Genomic DNA, 16,778 nt, shown 5'->3' on the forward strand with positions numbered 1-16,778 from the left:
TTCCCCTCAGCATCTTTCAAAGGGAGAACGTCACCACTTATTTCACAGAGCATTAGTTAGCATTCAGACAGCATTCTCCAGCTCTACCCCATCTTCTCCCACCGTTCATGCTTCTCTCCTGACCAGTTTGTCTCCAAGACTCCTTTCACATCACCCCTCTGCTTGGAACAGCCTCTCAGATCAACCTTTGCCAAACCCCTTCCCTTAAAAAAAAATCCCCAAAACCTTGTTGCACAAAGTAATTCAGCTGCTATGATCCCTAACCTCTCTGTTTGGTCTCAGTTGTTAGATTGTCAGGACAGGGATTCTGCTCCCTCTTTGGGACATTATCTCCTGTAAAGTGCCGTGTCTATTTCATGCCCTATGGAAAGTGACCAATAATAAATGCAAAATGCTATACAAAGGCTAAGCAGCATTATTTGTATTAGTTCAAGCAGTAGGTAGGTGAGTGAGGCATAAAGTCCACTGAATGGGAAGGTCTGAAAACTGTGAATCAGCCAGGAAGACACATTAATGGTGGGGAAGGTGGTGTCATAATTAAAGGAGGGCTGCTGTGTTCGGCTTATGAACAAGATAGGGGAGAGCAAGGACTTGCATCATGCTCTGCCTGGGACATTCCTTACTCCCTCCTCTAGCAGCAGGATCCCATCAAGCTTAATAGTGTTGGCCTAAGGGATTTTGAGGTGGCAAACCAGCCTTTTAAACCCATACAGTGTAACGAGACAGAGATTTGGATTTACCTTTGGTGCTAATCTGGTCAAGATGAGATCCATGAGTGAAAAGAACAGCAGGCACACTAGGAGCTACAAGTGAAAAAGGCTGTATATTATTGATGCTATCTGTATTGACTTGAAATGTGTACATTCCATTCATGAAGCCAGCCCCTCAAACATGTCCCAAGGCTGTTCTGGGTTTGTTACAAGCAATGGGATTCTTTCCAGGAAGACTGTGGCTCAAGAGGGCCCCAAGCCTGCACAGCACTCTGGGAGTGGATACAGCAGGTGAAATGGGGGTAGCAGTGACTGGAAGTCTTGAAGCCAGAGTCCATTTCTTAAGGCAAAACTCCATATTAATCACATAAAATTCTTAACAGCAGGAATGAGGCTCACTGAAAGTCAGTGATCAGAAAGAACTGACAGCCTTCCCCAAATCCACAGATATAAGTGATCTTCAACACTCAGGAAGCTGTGGAAGGCACAGTACTGCCCAAGCAAAAGCATATTGCAAGCACATGCTAAGCACCCCTCCCAACTCTGGCAGTACTCAGTCCTACTGTACAACAAGCCTATTATTCCTGTTCTGGGGCTCTGCCATTCAGGTAAAACGGGGGGTGGTGGTTTTGTGATCAGGGTAAGACCAACCCTGATTTTCAGTTGTGCCATTATTCAAATAGGAACCCAGGCCTCCTTCCAAGAAATCTTTGGTTGGTTCAGCTGTCAAGGATTTACATACACTATAGAGTAGGGTATCGGAGGGGAAAAAGCAGGGTGCACTTTTTAACTCCACTGAAATCCAACAGATGCAGAGAGATAGAATGAGGAAAAATATAAATAATTTGCTAACAAGCCAGGACTAAATAGGAATGAGGTATATGGAACTCCCCTCACTGTTCCATTCCTAGACAGGGCTAATTGATCCAAACAACACACTCCAGGCTTCACACGACAGTACGGTTCTCTAGCTGCACAAACACAATGCCAACCCTGTACACAGTGGAAAAAATTCTTTTCACAATTACACCTGTGCAACTCCACTGAAGTCAGGGCAGTTATCCTGCTGTAAGAGAGGAGAATTTGACCCTAGATCAGTGGCTAGACAGTTTTGTTTTGACTGCTATTCATTTAACCATACTCACTCACTGCACTGTTACCCTGTCCTTCCTCCTGTTTGTCTTCACCATATGTTTAAATGTGAACTCTGAGAAAGGAGGTGTCTTTTCATTTTCTGTGTGGTCAGTACCCAGCGTAACAGGGCTCTCATCCCTGACTAGGGCCTCTGAGAGCTACCACAGCGTACATAAATAGCAATAGTAGTAATCATTGACCCAATGGCAGGAAAAGGCAGACTGCTTATTTCCCACTCATGTAAGTTACTACCTGTACAGGGATAATTTTGTTGTATATTTTGAAATGCAAGTTGTCAATATAAAAAGATTTCTCCAAGAACTTCACTGCATTGAGAGAACACACTGTAATTTAAAAAAAAAAAAAAAAAAAAAAAGTTGGGGCAACAGCAACTCTTTTCCCCTGAAAAAATACTAAACGGCTCTGATTGTGCAGCTATTTCTTTTTTCCTCTCCACATGGAAAGTGAATCCTTGTGCACTAAGGACACCAAGTAAATCGGGCAAAATGGCAGCCACCCATGGGAAAATTCCTCCTTTCGGCGTTGCTGAGTGCCCTTATTCATGTCCTGTATATGCTTCTCAACCATCAACCTCCGAGCTGAGCAGGCCAAGCTGGAATTCCTTTCAGAATTCACCAATGCTGCCTTACTTGCAGCCCCACTGGTCCCAGCTGTCATCTCAGCACTCTCCCCTGACTTTTGGTTTTGGAGTGTGTGGGCAACGGTTTTCTCTCTTCTTTTCACTTATCAGAAAACTCCGACATATTAATTTATACAAATCGGACCCAACTTTACCCAGGGGAGTGGAGGGAGAAGAGGAAGGAACTTAGTGCCACATCCCTCCCAGAAAGCAGATTTAACAACAAGGTTTACAGGGACAAGACGATAGCCCTGGGCAGTTCTCTCTCTTAGTGTTGATACAAATAAATAAAATCAAGTTTACATTTACTAATGGTTTAAGAACAATTGCAAACAGAGAACTGCAAAGAGTTAAAGACGTCTAGTCTTGCCTGCTCTGTGTCAGGCCCCACTCTCTTCAGCACGTCTCTCATTCTTCCATGTGCTGCTTGCTGTTGACAAGTGAAGTGTAGAAAGGCCGCAGAAATCCAGGGTATATCAGAGAGAGAAAATTCTGCTTCTAAAGAGAGGAAGCTGGGGATGAAAACAATGTAATCATTCAGGAGAGGGATACCCATGGGTGAGAGTGAGGAGAGAAATCATGGCCTTTACTCAAGGCCACAATAGAGTAAGGGATCAAGAGACAAAGTCTTTCTGCCTGGGAGACCTCTTTTCCCCCCCAACTTTTGTTCTTACATATAGACAGTTCTCCAAAACATTTGCCCAAGGTTTTGGTATGGCCACAATCCCATCTGACCAAAGGTCACATCTGGGGATGGTTCAGTCACAAGCTTCCTAGCTCAAAAAATCTATTATTTTAGCTTTTAAGACTAGTACGATTATCAGAATGGGAACATCCAGTTATTGCCTACAAGGGCCGTCAGCTAGAAGTGTCAAACATATGAGTCTCCACTTCTGCCCATCTGCTGCTGTAAGTCAGGAAAGCTGCAGTACCCTGAAGAGGAGGGAGTAGTGGTGTTTGGGGGAGAGAGTCAACAGATGTGCAGCACAGCATCAATATGAGGATTCATGAAAACTGGGAGTATCAGAGAGGCTGCACCACATCAAGGGTAAAGAATTTGACTCCCCGCCACTGCACAAGGCTATTTTCCTGTCTCTGTTGTCTAACAATAACTCTGGTCTTCTATTCTATTCCACAAAGCACCTATATTTTCCTGTACTGCTTGGCACTCTCCCAAGATGAAATGGAGAAATTCTCTAGCGTGTGTTATGCAAGAGGCCAGACTAAGATTATAATGGTTCCTTCTGGCCTTAAACTCCACAAATGAATCTATGTATAAAGCTGTCCTGCAAATCTCCTGTCCCCCTTAGCATGTCATACTGCCAGTGGAAAGTCCAGCAATCTGTTTCAGAGAGTTGGCTCGCACATTTCATTTTTCCACAGAAAGATAAATTGCCTTGAGTGCATTCTCATTTCTGCCTACAATCTGATTGATATTCAGGCTCCTCAGACTTACCTAGTAGCAGAATTCTGGCATTTCCTCAGTCTCTGCAATTCCTGTGCAAGTGGAGCCCCAAACAGCCTTTTCCACTGGGAGCAAAGCACTGGCTCCAACCTCGGCCACCACAGCTAGAAGAACATTGGAAACCAAGAGAGTTAGCAATCGCAGCACAGGGAGTGAGACCACGGTAGCTACGTTTGGTAGGTAGGCCAGGACGGACAGCATCTAGAACACCCCGAAGATACCTTTTTTTGCAATTTTGCAGTCTTGTGTTTGTTAATCAGCAAGATACTAGCTGCCCATTCCTGCTTCTTACAACAGGAGTCACTCTGAGGAGGGATTTTTTTTTTCCTCAGCCTCCCTTCAGCCATACAGAAGATGATGCAGTCCCACCTGGGTTACATATTTCTGATTGCTTACTCCATCATTCCCACAAGGCACATGGGACAGTGTCTCTGGCTGATGCCTGTAGCTATTTTCATGGTATATCTGTGTTCTGAAGGCTGTGACACTTAAAGTGTGTGGGATTTTAGATAACTGACTAATTTGTATGTAATATTTTGGGTGCTTTTATAGTGTTAAAAAGCAGGGTTTGTATTTTTTACATTTTTAATGATCTCTGGTGAAGTCTGTGAGCCATGTTGGCCAGATGGCTATCAGAATGTTGGGGTTCTTTTTTGTTTATTTTTATTTATTTTATTTTCTTATTTTAAGAATAGTTCTGGGCTGACTGAACTGTGTGTAGATAAAGAAGCAGGTGGTGTCTCACAAAGATGAAGCAGTGCAAAGGTCATTAAATCTTTATCAATAAAAAGGTATTTTGTGGCAGTGCCTCTCCATCAGTACACTCACATTCCCTTAGCAGGAAGTGTGCTAAGCAGCTCAGGGCCTAGCTGTCCTGGAGAGATAATCAGCACACAAACTACATGAAACTGCTACAGACATGGACATCAGCACCAGAGCAGCAAATAGAAACTTGACTGAAGAATTAGGCACAGGGGAAAAAATAATTTATTTGTGCTTATGGGTTTCTGGACTACTGGCCAGAAGACAAGTTTGCACTGTATATTAGAAATACAGACGCTTCTCCCACCTTCCCTGTCCTGCACAACCATAGGCTATCGTCCCACAATTCTGTTCCAGTCTTTTAACAACATTTCCACAAACAAAACAAGATTCCCCTACCAGCTCACTCTTCCTGAATCATATAAGCAAAGCTGGAATCATCTGTGGAATATTAGATAGTGACATGCTACAAAAGCCTCCAAGGGGTTCCGATTTACTACTTAAACACAACACGTTCCCACATAAATTCACAAAAAAAAGTGGATAAAAATAAGTGTACCTTTCAGAGGAAAACAATACAGGAGAAATGTTGCAATCACTGAGATACTTGGATATGGACACGGAAATCCTATACTTGTAGGATAGTGAAGAAGGATACATAGAGAATAACTGAATTACACTCACCCCCCCAGCTTTCTTTCTATTGTCCTGAGAGTCTTCTCCCTACCCCAAAGAAGTTAATCTGAATGGTTTTATATATTCCCATCTGAGATCACAGAACCATATTCCTCTTTACCATGGGTTACAGTTTTAACAGCCTTAGCCAAAGTCCAGCATTTCCGTTGGAATACACAATCCAACATCCTAACTTTTAGGATACTCTCTAAACCTTCCCACTCCAAATGTATCTTAGTGACAGGTCTAGGAATTTTTTTATCTTCCCAATGCCATGTAATTCTCTTTTGACCATGCTTTCCCTGACCAGAGAAATCTGGGCACCAGTCTCTCCCCACACTAGGTATTCTTTGCCACTTACATCTTGCAACTTTATTAAATTCCATGTCCACCTCCAACTTAATGAGGTGCCCTGGAGGCACCTCTAGGTTAAAGATAGCTTAATTAATCTGGATTGGATGGATGTGGGTTTCGTTTCTTTTAATTTAGGGAAGTGGTCCTCAAATGTGGGCATACTCCCCCTAGCGGTGCACAGAAAAACATTCAAGGGAGCACACAGCAAGCCTGGGCCAGCTTCCTGGGGGTGCAGAGGGAGTGCCACTCAGCCCCGCTTTGCCCCAGCTGCCAGGATACAAAGTACAGTTACCTGCAGTAACCAGCCTCTGCACCAGGGAAGGGGGCAGGAGGAAGAAGAGCAACTGCTGCTGGAGCCTGGAAGAGCACTCAGGGACCACTCTGGAGAAAGTACCAGCAGTCCCCCTCTCCCAGTCACTCCTCACTCCCCCCCCCCCCACCGTGGCTCGGGGGTGGGGGCAATTGAAAAAGTTTGGGGCCCACTGCTTTAGGGCCATTATTTGTCACGTGCTCAGGGCAGTCACAAAGGTAACACCTTCTTGGATCATTCTCCTCTATAGAGGGTCTGAGTGATTTCTAGGGAGGAATCAATTCTGGGGACGTGTATGCCTGGGCTCCAAGCAACCCTCCTTCCCAGGGATAAAATGGGGTCCCCCCCTTTATACCAGGCTTCTGCCCTTTCCTCTGGGTTTGTGCTCACTGGATACCCTAGTTTACACATAAGCATCAGCAAGGTCTGCTGCTTTTTGGACAGAATCCGGGGAGTTATCCCATATAACAGTGGTTCTCAACCCGCAGCCGGATTGCGGCCCAATCAGCACAGAGCTGCAGCCCATGTGACATCCTCAGGGCCATAGGAGGTAGTATCAGATGCGACCCACAATGGTAAATAGGATCAGAAACACTGCCATATGGCATCTGATCTCTTCAAAACACATGCTCAAGAACTGTTTTTGGGCAAAGAGCTCAAACTGGCCATAGCTAGGGAAGGGGCTATGGCCATGAGGCATGAGTGCCATGCCTCTGAGTACTGGGAGGCAAAATTCTCCTGCAGTGGTGCATTGGGAGTGCACACACCTAAGTGGAATACACAGCTGGATCTACTTGAAGAACTTACAACAGCTGACAATCACTCTTATCAGTCTCTGAAGAGAAAGCAAACAGATGTGCTTGGGCAGCTTGTCTCTGCTGGGAATAACGGTGAAAGCAGAGAACTCTGGAGCCTGGAAATATCCTGGTCAGAAGGGAATGAGACGGAAAAAAAGGCAACAGCTGGGAAGCCAGATGCCTCAGAGTGGATGCTCGGGGGGAAAATGCAGGTGCAGTTGCCCTGAATTGTGACAACATACCCCCCCGCCCCATGTTAAGGTTGTGTCTAAATAATTCTAGGGAAAAAAGGAAATGATATAACAATATATGGTCAAAATGCAATACATTGCTGAATCTTGTTAATTTTGTGTTAAGATATGTACCTATATATGTCAAGACAATGTAACTAATGTCCTATTGTAAATTAACCAAAATAGCAATAAATAAAATATTCCCTCCCGTCTCCCATTAACCCCCCTGCCCCTTAACATTTTAAGCTAAATTTACAGTTTGCATCGTATTTTGGAGCCAGTACTTAAAATAGGAAATATAATTAAGAACATTTACCGCTGCAGAAGAAATGATAATGGGACACTCGGTTCGACATGTTTTCAAAACATCATTAACCGCTTGTGCTGGTTCCTCATAATCCAAACTGGCATTCAGCAGGCCCTGGAGAAGTGGAAGTACAATATAATAATAATATATCTTTCTTATACATTTCAAGCCTATATGTTGTCAACTAATAAAAACCAGCTGTAGGAGTCAGCATTGTTCAGAAGGGAAATCATACCCACAAACCTACCCTGAACCTAGTTTTCTCCTACTGTGAAAATTAGCTAAAACTGATATGTCAATAAAACTTCCACACCTGTAGACTAATCCCTCACACATTTCACCAATTCCTATACAATATTTACATCCATCGCTCCTCTTCCACAGCCACAGTTCAGAATATGTAAATACAAAGTCCACAAACACAAAGTTACTATTTTGGGTTCTCAAAACCACTGCATAAATAAATGCACATTCCAGTTCTAGTAACAGTGGCAGATCAGGGTCCTAGTGTGAAAGTCAGCAAATTGTTTCCTTGCAAACAATTTCAGTCTTTGCATTGTGTAAGAAATGGAGGAGAAAGATTAAACTACTAGTTACCCTTAAGAAGTGAGCCGTGATGTCATAGGAGAGTGCACATCCTCTGTAACAAACGTTCCTCTGTGACAGAATAAGACGGACACGAAATTTACTCGGTAGGTAGCAGATTTTTTTTCTTTTTAAACATTTTGCAATCCTTTGGCAATACTTCCCAGTAGGGGTAGGTCTGACAGAACAGAATAAACCTTTCTGAAAGCCCAGTTACTTGTTCCCATTAGAGCCCCACTCAGGACTTCATTTCTCCTGTGAAGCAACGTCAGTCACTAGACAGTGCTTTGCAATTTGCTATCGCCAGACAGTAACACAGATAATGCTGCTTATTGCATACTGTAGATAACAGAACTTCTTTTAGGCAGAGTGACACTGTTTGGATGAGTGGATTTCCCTTGTTCCAGGTACGCATGGAGAGATACAGGTGGTTTGCATTTACATTAGCCAAGTAAAGTAAATAAAGCTGATGAACACCAAAAGAATATAAAAGGAAGAGACCCCCCAGAAGCTGATGGCACAACCATTATGACACTATTGTTTTATGTCAAATACTAAAGATGTTTCAAAATATCTCACGGTTTTAAAGATGGAAAATTAGCTTATGATAGGGTCTGAATTTCCATATATATGGCAGGGACCTGGGACAGTGCCCTGAGGTGTCAGAGAAATCAGAGACTTTGGGCTTGTCTTCACTATGGGGATAAGCTGATCTAAGTTATGCTACTCCAGCCACGTGATTAACATAGCCGGAGTCGACCTAGCTTAGGTTGACTTACCCCAGTGTTTTCACTGTGCTGTGTTGACAGGAGATGCTCTCTGGCTGACTTCCCTTACACTTCTCAGAAAGCTGGAGTAGTGGGGTCAACTGGAGAGCACTCTGCTGTTGATTTAGCGGGTCTTCGCCAGACCCACTAAAAATCCATCCCTGCTGCATCAATTGCAACAGCACTGATCTCCTCGTAGTGAAGACCAGCCCTAGGATTATAAACTCAGTCTCTCACTTCCAGGCCACCAGGGAATGCTGCAGATTTCTCTACTTCAAATGCTCTTAATGACTCTAATGGCAACAAGAAATATTGTTGACAGGCTCCAGGAGCCATGACAAGTGACCTATAATTGAGGCATGGAATAAAAAGAATAAAATGGGTATAGCCTGAAGGACTCCCCCTTCTAAAATTCTTTGTACACTTTACTCTACTCAACCTGACTTAAACAAGGTCACAAAACTGAAAATAGCTGTCCTATTGTTCACAAACTGGTTAAAACACCACCCTGCAGGTCAAAAGTCTAAACGGCTTATCAGTGATTTTACTCCGATATGCATACATTTGTGGGATATTCACTACATCCAACAAAGTGGCAGATGACTTCATCAGACCAAATCTTTATATAGTATTTCCTAAGAGTCCTCTCTCATCAGCACAATATACTCATTGTGAATCCAGACAAAAACTTACTTGAGTGCATTCTGCCACAGAGAAAAAGCACACAGAGGAATACTATAGTATCAATCATTAGTAAAGTTCACAACACCACAAAACTTTTCCAGGTATCTGGACATCTATAGTGCCACCAGGGCCGGCTCCAGGCACCAGCGCAGCAAGCAGGTGCTTGGGGCGGCTAACAGAGAGGGGTGGCATGTCCAGGTCTTCGTCAGCAATTTGGTGGCGGGGCCCTCAGTGCCTCTTGGAGGAAGGACCTGCCACCGAATTGCTGCCGAAGAGTGAAGCGGTGGCAGTGGAGCTGCAGCCGATCGCAGCCTTTTTTTGGGGGTGGGTGGGTGGGGGGCACTTGGGGAGGCAAAAACACTGGAGCCAGCCCTGAGTGCCACAAACATCAGAAGCATAAGTTGTCTGAGGTTCCCACACAACCTGCTTTCAAGTATGATGGTGTTTGATCTCTTCTCCAAATTCCCTACTCTCAAGTTTAAGATCCCTATGCAGAGCATATACCAAACTTGCTACTGTTTGAGAAAACTGTACACACCAGCTCAGTGTTTACAAAATGAAAGAAATCTTCACAATCCAAGGTCATTTTCTTTCCTCTTCGACACATCATGATGAGAAATGATGGAGGGAGACTCAACAGAATCCTAAAGTAAAATTTAAAAACATGCAGTCAAGAAGAGGACAGAATAGCGCTCAGGTCATATAAAGCCTGACTTTGATTTTCAGTACAATTTAGAGAATTTTCCAAGACTCAATTCCTTAAACATCTGCTACCAGGAAATGTAAAGATTACTCACTGGGGATTTTTCCACATGTCCAGAAATGGATTTAGTGTTTCAATAAAATATTCAGAGCATTTTCAAGACACACTAACAATGACTTTAGAAATGGTGGAGTTCCCATCTCATCCCTAGTGGGAAGTAAAGCCTGTTATTGTGACCAAAACAAACAGTGATGGTTGTAAATAGCTGGTTCAGGAGGTTGAATTCCTAGGACTATCAGGATCCTCCTTTAGCTAAGTGTGGTGTGTTGAGTGAGAGCTCAAATACCTGAGGGTGTTACAAAACACCTCACCCCACAAGATTATCACACTAAACCAGTAAACATACGTAATATGTTCCCACCTTAATTATCACCCCTTAGGAAAATGGATGTACAATTATTTCATCACTGTTGTGCAGTGTAGTTGAGTTTCTGAAGGTAGCTTTATCAGATATGTTTTCTCATTCTGGCATCCTGTTGGTATTTTACCTTTTTTGCAGTAGCATTTCCTGCTGCCTCAGTAGCCGTTCACCTACAGCAGAGCCATTTCCTATAGTTTTTAACCTTTCCTGGAAAATCCTAAATAGGAAGTGTCCCTTGTCATTCCAGCAGCCAGTGGGTGAAGTCTTCCTACACCCCAGCTCAAGTACCACTTCCTGATGGGAGAAAGAAATTCATAATTTTACATCAGTCTGCATTTCAAATCCTCTTTCACCCCACGGTATCAGTGACACAGGCGATTTTAGATTTACAGCAACTGCACAAGTGCCCAGAAATCCCAGAACCTGGATAAATACACAATGAAGTGACAGAACTCTCTCAACAACCCCTGAAATGAGAGAGTTCACCCTTCTGAACGCTACATCGATCCAGTGTGCAGTTTCCAATTTATTCTTCTGAACTTTGTTTCTTTAGCTTTTGGCTTTGTAAAGCACATTGGTGCTTGCCAAACATACTCTACTAAATTTGCATTACTCAGCAGTTCGATTCCCCTATTTCAGAGGAAAACAGTTTTACTGATTATTCAGTGCCTGAAGTGATTAGGTGGCTATATGGATTACATTTCACTTTCCAAAATCCAGATTCCAAGCATGCTTTGTGTGTTCTGTCTTGTTTATATTGATCTGTGGGATCAGGAAGGACCAGATTAAAAGTTACTTTCTTTGATGTCTTCAGTGGAAAGATAGATTTGTACCTTTGAATAACAGTCAGATGCAGGCAGATATGTAACTTGACTAGCTTGACAGCTAATTAGAAACAATTACAAATAGAAGAGCTGCCATGGTACTAAAATGCCTAGTAGAACTCACTTTATCTTTGCAAGATGGAGACCTTGCTTCTCTGTAGAACTAATTTGAGAAACTCTACTTCAAGAACCTGCATGTAAGTATATTAATACGGGGCAGAAGAGGGGGGAGCGAACGGCCAAAAATCAATTCTTATAACAGAATTCCACTTTTGTAAATGTAATTCAGCATGTAATGCAAACTGTCATAATCTAGACTTCAAGACTGGCTGCTTGCACATTTTCAAAATATGTGTTTTTCTCACAGCTTGTAAGAAGGTAGGTTGGACTGTTCTAGCACCTTAAGGACATGTGAATTAACACACTAAAGCAGTGGAGAAAATATTCTGACTGATTTTCTTTGGGTATCCAGAGCACCAATCCTAATATCTAAACACTGAGGACTGTCTTCCGTACACTGATATTTTATAAAAGATTTCATCATGCCAAATTCATGGATCTGGCATATGGATTTGTATCATGATCTAAAATCACCTGTAATCTGCAGAGAATATCAGGATCGACTGTCCTGTTATGAACGGAAAACTCTGACTTCTCCAATTGGCCACAGTTGTCCAACTCTGACCTGGAATTAAGAGAGACTACTGATGACTATCCCTGTTATTTTATTTTTATATATGTATATAATCAGTGACCCTACCTGTAACAAACTGGGAAAATGTCTGCGTTATTTCTCATTAGCATTATGTAAACTTGATTTCCCTGTTCAATTTTATATTCATGCCTAACTGAATGCATATAGTAAAATGAAAGGAGGCTATAAGTAGGAGTTAAGGAATCCAGGAAGAGTTAAACAATGACACAGATAAGATAGTCTCTCTGGTACCCACTTCAAACAACAGTGGCTGAGCCATCAATGGAGGGAAGGAGGCTACCTGGCTGGCACCATCCAAATCAGGGGCGGCTCTAGGCAACAGCAAAGCAAGCAGGTGCTTGGAGCAGCCCATTTGCAGGGGCGGCAGCCCACAGGGATCCAGCCTGGGAGCTGTAAGTTCCCTGGTTAGCTCCCTGCCTATAGAGCCAGCCCTGGAGCAGGGAAAGAACGACATTTCCCAGCATTCTCTTGGCCGCTATCAACAGGAAAGGGAAGGGGAGGGAGTATGGTAGCTGAAACCTTATGCTGCAGCTTGTTGCGAATGGAGAGGTCACTGGTAGAGCGGGGTGGCACTGTGAATGGGGAACAAGTGTGCCCAAGGAGTAGAAGGCTTTGGCACAGATATCCCCTTCAGAAGACATCCCTAGACTGGATTAGAGATACTGGTGTAACCTCACCTTGCAGCCACCAAAGAAGGAATTGGGTGGACTAAATGGACAGTGTTCCTCTCTATCTGAAGTCTAGCAAGGGAGGTATGTGGATCCCACTCGAATTTAAAATGAAAAGGGAGGGGAGGCTCTGCTAGGGGACTTGGGCAGCTTTAGATACAGTACCAGGCACGTAGGAGGATTTCCAGTTCTGAGCCATGGAAGCAGAAATTGACTTTTCCTTTCCAGATTTAGTTAATATTCAGAAAGGGAATCTAGCACCTGCCTTCCAGATTTGAACAGCTCAAAATTCAGGAGTGCTCAAGCTTAATTTGGACAGCTGTTACTTCATTTCTCCCAAAATAAATATACTGACCCACTGTAATTTGCTGTAGAAAAAGTAGGATAAAATTGAGCAAGAAATGCTTCCCAGTGGTTTTTAGATCTGGAATTGCCTTTTTTTTTTTTAGTTTTATTTATTTAAAAGGAAGACAGTGATATTGCATGGGCAAATTCCCCATAGAAACAAAGAGTGGAACAAAAGAATAATAAAGGCACCTCAACTTTTCCTCATTTATGGAAGACAGTCTTATAATATGCATCCAGATATCCTCCAATCACACAAGCTGAAAATTGTTCCACATTACTGCAGTTCTGTAACCATATGGGAACCAATCCTGTCTGTGTTCTGTGCACATCCAAAATTCCTGCTGAATGACCTGCCCTGGGAACAAGTTACCAGTGAACCAGGACTGGGGCGGAAAGGGTGCAGTTGGGGAGGGGGAAGCCTAGGGCTTGGGTGGCAGGGGGGTGCAGGTGGGGGGAGGGGGAAGAACCCAGGGCTGGGGTGGGGACAGCCAACATTTGTTTTGCTTGGGGAGGCAAAAAAAACCTAGAGCCATCCCTGATCCAAATTAGGATGTTTTTCTCTTCCCAAGGCTAGGGCTGAGATCAAAAGATGCTGAGGAGATAATAAATAAATAAATAAATAAATAAAAAAGCTTCTGGCAGAAAGAGAGAGAAGAAATGGTCAGCTCAGCTGAAGCTGACAGAGGGACAGACAGAGCCAGGAAGCAGCGAGGCTGACACAGATTTATCTGAGAGCCATGGTTTGCAGCAAGCTAGCTGTAACTTAGTGCCCAGAGAGAATGACTCACCCCAAGACTAAAGTTATGTCTACCTAGTGGCTTGAGTGGAATGCCAAACATATGTAAGACAATATGCTTTAGGATATTTAAATCTACTTTTCTCAGTTCTGTGTACTGTCGGAGAAAAACTTAGTTCTCACTTTTTGGTTGAGTGCAGCAGAGTGAGATACTTTATTCTGTTTAGCAGCTACAGCAGGGAGAGTGCGCACTAGGACATAGGGTCTCCCCTTCCTAGACAGGTCTCTCAACAGGTAAACAATTACAGCAGCATTTATACTTTTGTTACAGACAATAATAAATAACAGCTGCATTTTGTTTATACATAGGTCATCCTGATATCTTCTTTTTCTCATTTCTGAGACACGCCAGGTCTACATTTCATATTATCTACACAAGGTCAAAACAACTTCTCACACAGTTCTTTTCCACTCGCCTCACACAATCCTCACTTCTACAAATCTCGATTAGGGTTACAGTTAGCTTAACTCTTGCTAACAGAGACTGTCTTGCATTAAGATCCCCTCCAAATCCCTGTCAGTTCTTTCTCTACTTCCACCGTACCATTTGGGCAAAATAAATCATACTTGGTTTTGGAGAAACTGCTTGAGTGTCACTGCATATTGTTACTGACCACTGGCTACATGGTTGGCAGCCAGAGAGGTGTAACCTGGAGACACAGTGGGACAGTGGTTGGAGTGCAGGATCCCACGCCGAAGAGAAGTGGAGGTGTGGGTCACTTGAAAGGGTGCACTTGGGGGACTGGAAGAGCATCCTGGAAAGAGCAGCCTACCCAGGGATATGACACTATCATGTGCTGAAGAGACTAAACAAGGTGAATGGCAAGATCCACAGTACTTAGTGGTGTTCAGTGGGGAATAGCGAGGGGAGAGGCCTATCTCTTGTACTAAAACTTTAAAAGGTTTTCTACAGCAGCCTTTGGGATTTCCATCTCAGCAATAGTCACAGAAGGGGATTATGCTGGCTGCCACAGAAGTGTCCTCTACAGCTGGGTTACCAAAAGGAGCTCAGCCCCACACTCCCCCCAGCCCCGCCAACACACACACCAATTGGAATTATCAGTTCCCATTTGGTCTCAAGAACATTTCTGTTCCTGGAGCATTCTCTTAGCAAACCAAGCCACCACTACTTTACTTTAGTACTAAGAAACGAGGTACCTCTTACTCAAAAGCAGGGGGGGTCAAAGTGTTCAGCTAATCACTCAAACAACTTTAAAATGTTTAATTATGAAATGAAGTATTAATATTCATAAGGTTTTATAAAATTTATAATTTTTTTTAAAGAAGTCTTAATGATAGTGCAAACGCATTGTGGTGTACAGGAATGTATGCTCTATTCATACAGATGTATAGAATCACATAATTTCATGGCTGACTTAGGAAGTTAGAATTTCGTTTCTGAGGAAATCAAACTCTGGGTAAACATGCACATCTATAGCAATATGAAACGTTTAAACACTTGTGTATACACAACCCCCTCCCCCAAATACGCATTATGAAGAAGTGAGTGAGGGGCAATATTCTATGACATTGCTCTGGCTTGAGTCAATGAGACTCAGCAACAATTAGGTGACTGTGTGCATTAAAATCCAACATATGAACCTTTCCTATGGTGTGGGTACAGAGTGAAATGCTGCTCTACCATTAGTTTCCATATTCACAGTAAGCCTGTCACTGCTGTACAAGTGTATTCATGTGAGATAAAGTACCTTTGGGAGAAATCCAGAATTGTACCAATAAGAATGCCACATGCCTTTTCCAGGTTTCCATCACAGCCTCCAGAAGCAGAGGATGCTGGAAGATACCACTGGTACAACGCCCAGTAATGGAAGTCCTGCCTGCAATATTGAACAATGGAAGATTGGATTCATATCAAATAATTTTAGTGCTTCCTGTCCATTGTTTTAAAGAGAACACAGTACACCAAGTCAAATGGAATGGCAGAAAAAAGGTTGCCACACAGATCTGCATATATGATAAATCTATATGAAACTAGAAAGTGATTGCTCCTAAAGGAACACAGATTAAAAACTAACAGCTCCCTTGAGGGACTTTTAACAATCCAGAGACGTAACGAGGCTGGCCATATAGCGTTTGCAGGCTGTCCTGTAACAACCATCTCTTGCTTCTGGGCATGGCAAAGTCCTGAGATAGAAAGATGTTCTAGTCAATTCTGTTGAGGTCAATGGTTACCTTGTATAACTTCCTCAAGGGAAGCCAAACCCATCATTTCTAACATACCTTGAGCTCTTGTTTGAGATGTGGGGGCATTAGAAATTCACGCCCCAACCCAGACAAATTTATTTACATTGTCATCAAACTCGAGGCTTAGGACCTTCTCTATTATTTCTGACTTAACTGGAAATGCATTTCAAACTACTTCTATTTTTACAGGACCACTCTGCACTTACCTTTCAGAAACAGAAAGGATATCCTTCTCAGGCTGGACTTCTAGCTCAAACAGCAGCCACTCTCGGAAAGATAACTGGGAAAGACGCAGAGATTCAGCACCAAAAAAAAAAAAAAAAAAAAAAAAAAAAAAAAAAAAAGAGATCAGCAAGGAAACATTACTTCTACAGCTGGGTTACCAAAAGGAGCTCAGCCCCACACTCCCCCCAGCCCCCCCAACACACACACCAATTGGAATTATCAGTTCCCATTTAGTCTCAAGAACATTTCTGTTCCTGGAGCATTCTCTTAGCAAACCAAGTCACCACTAGTTTCAAAGACTACTAAAAGCACGCATATCTCTAATACTTCTAATGTGCCCATGTTCTCAATATCTAGACACCAGTGTGGAACATATGACAATATAAATCAAAGGAGAAAACAATAATTAAAAAACACATACCCTGGAAGTAAGGCAGCCTAATCAAACAC

At 42.9% G+C, this 16,778-nt stretch overlaps 1 protein-coding gene across 6 annotated transcripts in view; it reads right to left on the bottom strand.

Annotated features, from left to right (window-relative positions):
• FANCA (FA complementation group A) overlaps positions 1-16,778 on the bottom strand; it is a 61,921-nt gene that overhangs the window by 3,259 nt on the left and 41,884 nt on the right. For 5 of the 6 annotated variants that reach the window (XR_004002789.1, XM_030581407.1, XM_030581405.1 and 2 more), the window contains exons 29-38: positions 16,310-16,383; positions 15,608-15,736; positions 11,966-12,056; positions 10,675-10,841; positions 9,962-10,067; positions 7,985-8,044; positions 7,397-7,501; positions 3,941-4,053; positions 2,855-2,996; positions 741-803 (exon numbers count right to left, since the gene is read on the bottom strand). Coding sequence is in view for 5 of the 6 variants with exons in the window: in XM_030581407.1 (XP_030437267.1) it covers positions 741-803; positions 2,855-2,996; positions 3,941-4,053; positions 7,397-7,501; positions 7,985-8,044; positions 9,962-10,067; positions 10,675-10,841; positions 11,966-12,056; positions 15,608-15,736; positions 16,310-16,383 (1,050 nt within the window). In the remaining variant the exon portion in view is untranslated. Of the gene's footprint in view, positions 1-740; positions 804-2,854; positions 2,997-3,940; positions 4,054-5,270; positions 5,340-7,396; positions 7,502-7,984; positions 8,045-9,961; positions 10,068-10,674; positions 10,842-11,965; positions 12,057-15,607; positions 15,737-16,309; positions 16,384-16,778 lie in introns of those variants that run through there. The other variant, XM_030581410.1, reaches the window with a different exon arrangement.

The sequence above is a fragment of the Gopherus evgoodei genome, chromosome 12 (genome assembly GCF_007399415.2).
Source record: "Gopherus evgoodei ecotype Sinaloan lineage chromosome 12, rGopEvg1_v1.p, whole genome shotgun sequence".
Lineage (NCBI taxonomy): Eukaryota > Metazoa > Chordata > Testudines > Testudinidae > Gopherus > Gopherus evgoodei.